The 12,041-nt window shown below is 36.9% G+C and overlaps 1 protein-coding gene across 1 annotated transcript in view; it reads left to right on the top strand.

Moving 5' to 3' along the window:
* LOC101893836 (uncharacterized) overlaps positions 1–12,041 on the top strand; it is a 203,860-nt gene that overhangs the window by 64,529 nt on the left and 127,290 nt on the right. Inside the window, 1 exon segment of the mRNA XM_059130890.1 lies at positions 2,997–4,251. Coding sequence (XP_058986873.1) covers positions 3,849–4,251 — 403 coding nt within the window. The 5' untranslated portion in view covers positions 2,997–3,848.

Genomic DNA, 12,041 nt, shown 5'->3' on the forward strand with positions numbered 1-12,041 from the left:
TGTATTTTTGTTAACAGGTCGCATTTATTGCCTGATCCAGATAAAACGTTGCACAAGTTATTTGTTTGACCCAAGGACGAACACTACTGAAATTAGTGATAATCGGATCAGATTTAGATATAGCTCCCAAGTATCTTCAACCGATTTCGGGTTAATTGTGACCAAATGGCCATTGCAAGTCCAAATTTTGGCACATCCAACAGAAGCAAGTACATCAAATTTGGTGAAAATCGCTACAGATATAGCTATATATATATATGTTCTGTCCGGTTTGGTGTTGAAGTCCCCCACATGAATGATATTTGGTACCAGATCCAGACCGGAAATACCTCTGCAAAATGTTATCTAGATCGGTGCTGATTTGGACATAGCTCCCATATATCTTCAACCGATTTCGGGTTAATTGTGAAACAAATGGCCGAAAATCAGTCAAAAAGTCCTGAATTTTGGTACTTCCTACCGAATTCAGTCTAGAAGCAAGTACATCAAATTTGGTGAAAATCGGTTCAGATATAGCTATAGCTCCCATATATATGTTTCATATGATTTGGTGTTTAAGTCCCTCACATTCGTAATATGGTTTCGACAGCAATGATATTTGGTACCAGATATCTTATAGAGTTTCCGAGCTCTACCTTTGCCAAATTTGGTATAAAAATCCGTTGAGAGTGTGAAGGGCTTAGACAAAGGAGTGCTGTACCAAAATAAACAAAGCTTTTTTTAGTTAAAAATAGGAGAAGAACAGTTATTGGTGAAAGAAGCATAAGCCACCTTAGTCTGATATAAATATTACAACCTGCCAGATTTGGACTAATAAGTAATAATTTCTGGAAAATATTAAAATGAGCGTGAGGTACCAGATATTGGGATGTGAAAAATTTTGAGAAAATCGAACATCGAACAATCGAAAATAAAAACATTTTTTAACCTTTTATAGGGGAGGTACGCGAGGGAATGGGTCGGTACATTCCGTATTCACATCAGATCTCTAGTTCTGAAAAATATTTTGATTTACCATGTTGTATAGAATAGCTGACTTGTTTCGAAAGTTATGAGAGACATATGCATTGAAAACTGTAACCCTTTTTGGGGGAGTTACTAGAAGGGGTGGGTCGATCTGTAACATCTTTACACCAGTGTTGAGTTGGAGGTTATATTAGGATGTGTGAAATTTGAAATGAAAATGGTTATTTCGCTTTCATTGAGCGTTTTATTGTTCAAAATCTTGAACCCTATGTGGGGGAGGTACCAGAAGGATCTCTGCCATCTTTATAACATATCTTGTATTGATGGAAAAATTGAGATTTGTCAAGTCTGAATGGAATCGGACGTTAATGTCGCGCTTTATGGAGCTTCATGAATATTTAAAATTTTAACACTTTGTGGGGAGGTACCAGAAGGAGTAGACCAATATATCCCATCTTCACAGCAGATCTTGTGTTAATAGTAATAATGAGATTTGTGAAATATGAAGAGGACCGAATGCTTATTTCGGATTTTATAATCGTTTTGGTTATTCAAAAATTTGACCCTTTGTGGGACAGGTACCAGAAGAGGTGGACCGATATATTCCATCTTCACATCAGACCTTGGTTTAATAAAAATATTTCGATCTGGAGACAATTGGGCTCTTACATGACATTTTATAAGAGCAATACTTATTCAAATTTTTGACCTTTGTGGGGGAGGTACCAGAAGGAGTGGTTCGATATTTATCCATTTTCACAGCAGATCTTGTGGTAGCAAAAATAATGAGATTTGTAATATATGAAGAGAACCGAATACTTATTTCGGATTGTATAATCGTTTTGGTTATTCAAAACTTTGACCCTTGGTGTGGGAGGTACTAGAAGGAGTGGTTCGATCTCTACTATCATTGTAAAAGATTTTGCGTTGATGGAAATATTGAGATGTGGCAATTCTGAATGGAATCGGATGTTAATATCGCGTTTTATGAGCTTCATGTATATTCAAAATTTTGACCCTTTGTGTAGGAGGTACCAGAAGAGGTGGACCGATATATTCCATCTTCACATCAGACCTTGGTTTAATAAAAATATTTCGATCTGGAGACAATTGGGCTCTTACATGACATTTTATAAGAGCAATACTTATTCAAATTTTTGCCCTTTGTGGGGGAGGTTCTTGATGGAGTGGACCAATATTGTCCATTTTTGCACCTAGCACTCATGCAAATATTAGGATTTGCAAAGTTGGAGCAAAATCGGATTATCCTTTCTCTTTCTGTGTAGTATTTTTTTTTTTTTTTTTTTTGAAAATTTCGACCTTTAGTTACCAGATTTAGCCCATTTCCGAACTAGATATTAGTTTGATAATAATATTATGATATACCAAATCGGATTCTCCCTTCGAGAGTTATTATGCGCATCAGCCAGACAGACAGACGGATGGACACCCCTAGATCGACTCCAAATGTCCTGAAACGGATTTGGTCCAAAGAGACCTAGGATCTTAACCCATTATTTCGTTGAGGCACATTTGGGCCGTATCAATTGATTTATATCCTCTGTAGCCATATGGCTAAGGGTATAAAAACTGTAGTCCACTATCCGATGTCTTAACCACTGTCTTGACCAAAAAAACCCACCTACAGCAGATAGACATCTGGCGATGTGAAAGCAACAGCTACACGTATTTTTTTCTGTTTATAAACAAAATGTCAACAGTTCGAAAGTTTTTTATTTTCCAAGTAGACCATGTCCATGTTTGCTGTTATTTTGGCCATGGAAAGCCAAAATAGCTGCTAACATTGACTGCCAGCGGATATCCGTGGGAAGGAAATTGAAAATGTTAAAAACACAAAATAAATGCGAATTTTATTGCTGTTGCTTTGTAGATAAATTATCCAAAGGCAAACGAACCAACGAGAGGACAGACAGCCAAACAGACTGTGAAAAGAGAATGAAAAAAATTATAGTCCTACTAATGTGTCCATAACTTTAAATAACAACAAAAACAACAACATTTATTTGCAGATGGCTGCGGATGATACACACCCGGGAACTTGGGAACACGCACTGCCCACCATTAGAGGCGAACAGTGAAAACGAAACTGCCGGCAGCAATAAACAAACGGAAAACATCGATAACTCAGCAGCAGCGGTGGCAACGGTCGGGAGTATAAGTAAACAACGTTGCTGGTCACTGAGGTACTGGTGCTGGCCATAGGCGAAAACTTGCAATCCGCCAACGAAGCGAAACACTTTCAGTGTTACCCTCATTAAAAGGCCAAGCGAAAAAAAAAACGAACGAAGCAAAAGTCTGGGCCAATCGGCCAAGTGTGTTTTCCACGGAGCTGTACTGTGAAACGCCACAAAACAATCAGTCAATTAGTAGTGCGTGCCGAGGTGGCTGCTTCGGGGAATAGTGGAAATTAGTGGCCACCACAACAGCACCACTCCGATTCGCAACTCTGCTGGGACACAGAACGGAAATTCGAAACGGATACTTGGAGGGCTTTAAATTGAAAATAAAATCGGAATTAAAGGCAATAACTTAAGGGAAATAATTTGCAAAGCAAAGGTCACCCAAAAGAGAGAGCGAGAGAGAGAGAGTGGCAGCAGACGAGGGACCTTTTTCGCCATACCCTTCTTAACAAAGACTGATTTATGTTCATATCTTCATCTTTATCTAGGAAATCAACAACAGCATCACAGCCATATCTTCATCTTCATCTGCTATCCGCACAAATAACAACAGCAACACACAAACTCACAACTTTAGTTAGCTGGAATCCTTAACAAGCATCCACAGGAACTACAACGTGTATACTCTTACTCCTCCTCACCCCCTTGAGCGCTCATAGCCTAGCCTAGGATTCACGTATTATGAAAATTGTAAAATTCTCGTTACGTTACAACAAACTTGTCAACAACAACAATAACAATAACGTCAATATCAAGAACAGCCAGCATTGCAGCAGCTGTGACAACTGCTACAAACGGATTACAACAAGGACCAATAACAACAACAACAACATCCACAACTTTATATTCTTCAGATACATTATAATTCGGCAAAGCCATTATTCTTACCCACACTACGACACAGACAGCAACAACGACTACAACAACCTCTACGATTTTAATTTCCAACACATTGACACGTTTCCGAAGAAGGAGACGAAGGAAGCCTCCTGGAGCATTGCAAGGACAAGGAGGAAGGATATTTTTATGGCCAACATGTTTGTCTTTATCATCGTTATTTTAATTGTGAATGCCTGCATAGCCGGTAAGTACCAGAACACCTTCAAAGATTTTCACTTCTACCACTATAATTGTTGTCGTAGTTTTTTTATTTCCATCCATTATTGTTGTTATTGTTTGTATAAGTTTCTCGGTAAACTTCCGCCTGAAGATAAATTACCACCTACCTCGGGCAAGCACTTTATTATCAATCTCAATTTTCAAATAAATTTTTAAAACCAACACTAATTAAAGTGGAATTTTTGGGGAATATAAACCAATTAAGCATTTTCCATATTTCATGAATTGAAATTCAGTTGGAGATTGAAAGAAAAAACACAAATTGCGAGTGAATGAAAAATTTGATTTAGAGGGAGAAAAAAATAAAATGTTGCAGATAATTTGTTAAAAACGAAACTAATCGATGGTGATTAAAATATAATTGGGGGAGACAGGGCAATGTTCAAATATGATAAAAATATTGGAATTTTGATATTTGTTTTATAAAATAAAAATTAAATCCCAGGAGTGATGAGTTTTGCTTTAGAAAACTAAATATTTTCTATAGAAAAAGGTCTGTGATTGAGAAATAGCTTAAAGGACGAAGTAAGGAATTTTTTCTATAGGAAAAAATTTTCCATGGGTACTGGGGAATCTCCTTCTTTGGTATAAAATCTGATCATTGGAGCTAAATCCTTTATAGAAGATATTCCTCAATTCCTGAAGACTGTTTTTTTCTTTTGAAAAAATTCCCTGTTTTTGGAGACTGATAAAAAAGCGGAAAACTCTCAGAACTTTATTTTTTCTATAGGAAAAAATTACTAATCCCCGAGCACAGTTTTTTTTTTGTATCGCTAAAAAAACCCAAGTTTCCGAGGATCGAATTCTTCAGTCCTCAGCTCCTGTGACCAATTTTATACCCTTAAGCATACATAGAATGGAGGGTATATTAAGTTCACCACTCCGTTTATAACTCATCGAAATAATAATTTGATTAGCCTAAAATTCTAAGACGATTAAGCCCTGTCCGTCTGTTGTAATCACGCAGCAGCCAAAGCGAATTTAGATAGGAAGCTAAAATTTTGCACAAATTTGTCTTTTGTCGGCATGCAGGTCAAGTTTCGAAGATGGGCTATATCGACCCACGATATAGTAAAAACCCAATAAAATGATACCCCCAATATTCGTGAGTACTTTACACCTTGGGAGAACTGTGTATATAAGTCCACGATAACGTATTCCCCCATATAACGGTACACCCCAATATTCGGTATTTTGATGATTTCAGCCACATTTTTAATGGAATTCTCTTAAAATCAACACAAGGGTTTCCTTATGAGTACTTTATCCCATAGAAGAGAATTGTCTATATATGTCCACGTTTTAGTATAGCGCCCATATAACGTTACCCCCAGATATTCGGAATTTTTTATGATTTTTGCGACATTATTCACCAGAATTGTTTCAAATTTCGTATATAAAGTCCGGAACCGTTGCTACAGCCTATGACACAAATTACTTATGTAGGACCACGACTTCGTATAGACCTATACAAAGGTTTTCATTTGAGGGGTATTTTTCGTCGGTATTTTTTTGAAATTTTCAAGTTTCTTCCAAATGGTGGAGGGTATAAAGCTGCATTTTCACTTATTTCTTCTATAAAATATCCTCTTTTCCTGAGGACTGACTTTTATACCCTGCGCCATGCATAATATGGAGGATTTAATAAGTTTGTCATTCCGCTTGTAACTCCTGGAAACAAGCATTCGAGACCCCAAACAGTATACATTTTCTTGATCAGCATTAGATTGTATGTCGATTTGCCATGTCTCTCCGTCTCTCTGTGGAAATCCCTTTAGCTTTAGAACAAAATGAAGCAGGTTGATAAATTTTTATTGAGATATACATATTTTAGGTCCATAGGTATTGAAATTGATCATATGGGTCCAAGTTTTGGTACTGTCTCCATATAACTGTATCCGAATATTTAATGTGATTTTGCGCATAATTTGTTAAAAACGAACTAAAGGATGGTGACAAAAACATAATTGGGGGAGACACGGCAATATCCAAATATTAAAAATTTTCGAATTTTGATATTTTAATTATAAAACAGAAATAAAATCCCAAAAGGTAACGAATTTGTTGCTACAGAAAGGTTTGTGATTGAAGAATGCATTCTACAGCTTAAAGAACGAAGTATGGTTTTTTTTCTATGGGAAAAAATTGTCCCTAGGGACTGGGGAATTTTTTTATGCCCTAAGCCATATGGCTGGAGACGGTATACAGGGTGAGATAAAAAACTGTAACAAAGTCAAACGCTATAATTCTTACATTTTTTTAATGTTATTGAAAGAAAGCTAAAAATGCCGGAAATAGCTTTAAGTTTCTTAGATTTGTACGAAATGGTCATCTTTGGCACGAATTATGGCCTACAAACGCCCTACGAAACCGCAACAAGTTGCCCGAATGTTGCTCTGCGGTATTTTGGCTCTACGCTTTGGTAGTTTTTAGTGCCAACGTTGCTTTCCAAAATACTCCAGACACAATCGTTCAACAGATTGGTATCTGAAGATTTTGGTGGTCATTGTGCGCTGGAAATGAAGCGAGGAACTTCATTTTGTAACCATTCTTGGGCGGCGGGTTCTGAGCGTGCGCCCAAGGCTTTAATAGACCCTCCAGAACATTTTTGCGATATTCGGCATTTATTCTTATGTCCCGGTCGATTAATACGAGCGGAGTGCGACCATAGGCTGTTATGGTGGTCCACCTCATCGCCATGGGCGGCGCATGAGTTCTGGTGGCCAACCGAAGGTGCCCATTTTCAGCTGACCTCTTTGGCAAGTAAACACGATCATTTTGTTTGTTCACAAAATGCTGGACAACGAATGTTTTCTCATCGGAGAAAACCAAATTCGGTAGTTCACCATTTTCGGCGAAGCGAAGTAACTCTTTAGCTCTTTTGAATCTATTCTCTCTCTGTTGCGGTGTAAGTTCTTGCGCTTTTAAGAAGGTCTGGTGTGAAGATAGAATATATCGCTCCACACCTTCTGGTACCTCCCCCACAAAGGGTCAACATTTTGAATATTCATGAAGCTCATAAAACGTGAAATTAACATCTGACTTGGTGCATCTCAATTCACAATTTCATCTGGTACTTCACTACATAGGGTTCAAATTTTTGAAAAAAAAAGAAAGTTATATAAGCTTCCAACTCTCTTTAATTGTCACACATCCAAACATTTTTGCTAACACAAGATCTGTTGTGAAGACGATATATATCTGCGTATACCTTCTGATAACTCACCCGCAAAGGGTCACAATTTTCAATACTTTTATCTATCATAACTTGCGAAACAAATCAGCGATTCTTAGCGATAATTATGTTACATTTATTTAGGCCCTATACGAATTGGAAAATTTTGGTCCATTCCTTCGGATCCTACTCCATAGAGACTCAACAATTTGAATGATCATAACAGAAGTTAAAATATATTTAAATAACCGAACATTGGCTGAGGATATACATCTGTCGGCCAAACCGGCTGGTACCTTTTAGCTTGTTTATTTAGAATAAAAATTCTTTCTCTGGAAGCTAACTATTTTTTTATTGACAGAACGTTGAATTAAAGAAGATTTCATTTCTACACAAAAAATTTTCTGATTTTTTTTTAAATATCCGGACACTGGAAACTGATTCTTAACTATACATTAAGGACTGCCAAATTTTTGCCTATAAAAAACTTCAGTCTCTGTGAGCGTTTTTTGGTATTTTGTGATAAAGATATTTAAATAATCTGATTTAGTCCTCTAGAAGAAATTTCTCTTTCACTGAAGACTAACTATTTTCTATAGAAAAATTCCTTCAGCCAATGAGACTTTTTTACTCTGTAAAAATGTTTCTGGTCACAGTGTTCTAATTTTTCCTATAGCACTGAAGACTTTCTTTTCTGTAAAAATGACTCAACCACTCTTTAGTGGTTTAGTGGACATATATTTCCCATATAAAAAATCTTCAGTCCTAATGTGCGATTTTTACTACTTTTCTATAAAAATCATATTTTAGCAAATATATACGAAATTTTTTATTTCATAAAAATGACGAAAAATTTAAAAAATCTTTAATATATATTTTTTGTTACTCATAGCAATTTTTGCTCCTTCCATTACCATCATCGTCATCTGCATACATGCGGTGTTTGGCAGTTTAAATCTAATAAATTATCGAGATGTTTTCTTTGCATGTTAGGAAAAACAACCGCCATGCATGGACAATTGCTTTCAAATTGTAGACTTCCTATTCTTGGGAGCGTAACATGACATCGGTAAATAAGTTATCACACACACACTCTCCTACAGGGATGCATAGTTATGGACTTTTATTATGAGGTGGGTATAATATCTTGGAAGAAATTTTCTTAGCAACTCGGGTCTACAAGGGTCATGGGAGGATTTACCCAAAATGAGATTAAATTTACTAAAGACTTAGTCATTTAATAGCACATATTAAGAGTGGCGTCAATCTAGTTCATAATTCAGTACCTGTTCCAAAACGTATGAGTAATTTCATAAATGTCACATCACTCATACGCACAATTTTCACACAAACGACCGGATTTCACGGTAGAGCCATAACAAATTAGTTCAATCAAACGAACTAGATCAGTGAAATTCCTACCACAGGGTGAGATAAAAAACTGCAACAAAGTCAAACGCCATAATTTTTACATATTTTTTTAAATTTTATTGAATGAAAGCAAAACATGTCGGAAATAGCATCAAATTTTAGAAAAACGTTAGATTTGTTCGATTTGGTCACCTTTGGCACGAATTATGGCCTTCGAAAGGCCAATAAAACCGTTACACGCTGCCCGAATGTTGCTCTGCGGTATTTTGGCCCATTCTCGGTGAAGCGCTTGCTTGAGGTGATCGACACTTTGGTATTTTTTAGTGCCAACCTTGCTTTCCAAAATACTCCAGACACAATAGTCCAACGGATTGGTATCCGGAGATTTTGGTGGCCATTGTGCGCTGGAAGTGAAACGAAGAACCTCATTTTTGGGTGGTGCGTGCTGAGTCCTGTTGGAAAGTCCAAGGTCTGCAACCAAAATGTTTGCGTGCCCAAGGCTTTAATACATCCTCCAGAATATTTTCGCAATAATATTCGGCATATATTTCGATGCCACCGTCGATTAAAACGAGCGGAAAGCGACCATCGGCTGTTACGACGGCCCACACCATCACCATGGTCGGCGCTTGAGTTCTGTTGGCCAACAGAAGGAGCACATTTTCAGCTGACCTCTTTGGCAGGTAAACACGATCATTTTACTTGTTTGCAAACTGCTGGACAATGAATGTTTTCTCGTCGGAGAAAACTAAATTCGGCAGTTCACCATTTTAGGTCTACTTTTTTCTGTTGCGGTAAGTTCTTGCACTTTTTGGAATTTCAATGGCTCGAGCCGAGCCCGAGCTCATTTTTCAATATTTGCCGAATGGAATATTGCGATATATTCAGCTCACGATCCATTTTGGATGGCTCAAGTCGCTTCTTTACTTTTCGAACAATTTCTGCTGATGTTGCTGATTTCTTCCTTGACGTCGGGCTACGCTACCAGTATCACGGTAACGGGCGATGGTACGATACACAAAAGATTTATTCACATTTAAATGCTGGAGGGCTCTAATGATAGCCACTTGTGGTTTTCCAGCCAAATATAAAGAAATCACACTACCACGCTCGAATTCCGTCACGAATAACTTTTTTTCTGGAAAATTCTCACCTAAATGCTTTTGTACGCTTGAAAGCGATATAATGAGCTGTCACTGGAATAATTTTAGCGGATGTCGGACGTGTGGCTTAGAAATGACAGCAGTCTGAAGTTGGTTGTAGTTTTTTCATATCATCCTGGACTCAGGTCGTTTGTATGAAAACCTTGCGTATGAGTGATGTGAAATTTATGAAATCACTCATACGTTTAGGAAATGGAGTACTCAACTAGTTTTGAACAACTCCCTTCCATGGAACTATGTAAGGACTAGTTCGTTCGATCGACTAGAGTGGCACAACTCAATTTCAATATAAAAACTTTGAATTGCATAAATGTCTTCTTCTTGCTTGTCTGCCTGCCTGTTTTCATCCGCTTGTTCCTTGCTTATACGCCGTTAAATATGAGCAAAAATCTCTATCCATATTAAAGAATATTTCATTAAATAATATATTCATAAACATGTTGAGGCCGTTCACCCTTCACCTGTCACTTCTGTGACTGTCGAATATAGAAGATTTTATTTTCTCGAGATTTTAGCCGCAATCCATCTACCTTCATCACCCCTGAAGACATTTTCGTTAAATTTCTCTCCCCCTCCGATTAGAATGCTTTGAAGTAATTTAATAAGAATTTACATAATTTAATTTCTATCCTGTCGTGTTATGCCTTGCCAAAGCGTTGGTATACTCCCAGCATTTTAATACCATCATTGACCGGGTTACAGTCTTTGTTATGCCACCACCCACCTGATCTTGTTCTTCTCTCTCTCCCCCCCACTGGGCCTTCTCCCCCCTTTGTTGTGTTAATTTTATTGATAATTATATAAAACACGCAAATTGTTTGCTTTTGTTTCCGTTTTTCTTCTCTTGACTGGAAAACAAAAACCTTGCTGTAAGTAATCCAAAAAGCTAGAGGAAGGAAGACAAGCTAACGCTCACAAACACACACACACTCTCACAAAACACTTTGCTATTTAAAACAGGAAACCGGAAGATTGTTAAGAGTGAAGTAGAAATAGTTGCAGTCTCATCAACTTTGCCGAGATTTGCAGATAATTATCAAATTTCGAAATGAAAAAAAATGAATGAAAGGTGGGAAAAGGAAAAGAAAACATCCTCGAAGTGGAACAAAGCACAAAAACATTTGTAATACCAAAATATGCGGCTGATAGGATTTAAGGAATCAAGAACTTTGGAACTTAAGGATTTTTTCTACATAAAAATAGATGCTTAAAATAGAAAACGAATTTACAGCAGGTACAGAGTTATTTTTTATAAAACAAACCCAGAAAGCATAGGATTAGAACATTATTCCTTGGAATCAATTGATCACAATTTAATGGGATTGGGACAAAATATTTCATGGTAGAAAAAAATTTAACCGCCTAAAAATAATTAAAGATCAAATATTTCTTCAAGATCTCAAGGTATTTTGTGAAGCACAATACTCCCAAAATATGGCGCAATTAAATACTTTCAAATATTTCCAAGTGAGGTACTGTTAGGTAACCCCTTTCTGGAATTTCAACATATTGAATAATCCAAAACAAATACCCAATATTTTTTATAAGTTGCGATGATGGGCGATATTGGTTCACTCTATGGCGATTTTGGAAACATCTGGTTTGGTAAATGGATCGTTTAATAACGGGAATCCAAAATCAGTCTACACTGCAGTAAAGCCTACTCTACTCTACCCATTCCCCGCAACCCATACCCCTCTGGTGATATAGAGCAACTGCCATTTTAAGAGATGGTGAATTCTTAGTGAAGGCGATGATATTAGGTAAATCGAGAAAAATCCCAAATCGAGAAAAATCCCAAATGACATTGAATTCTAAGACCAGTATTTTTAATATCCTTAATAAACACACTAGCATGTGCCTGCTACGTCTCACAGAGCGATGAAATAACAAAAAGCGGAGATTAATGGAAAAAATGAAATTTTTTTTTTTTTGTAAATTAGGAGGTACTGTAATATAGGGCCTACACAAAATACTGAAGCAATCTTGGAAAGATTTAGCGTGAATCTCTTCTACGCAGAACTCTAAATATCATGTTTTAAATTG

The sequence above is a fragment of the Musca domestica genome, unplaced genomic scaffold (assembly GCF_030504385.1).
Source record: "Musca domestica strain aabys unplaced genomic scaffold, Musca_domestica.polishedcontigs.V.1.1 8, whole genome shotgun sequence".
Classification (NCBI taxonomy): Eukaryota; Metazoa; Arthropoda; class Insecta; order Diptera; family Muscidae; genus Musca; species Musca domestica.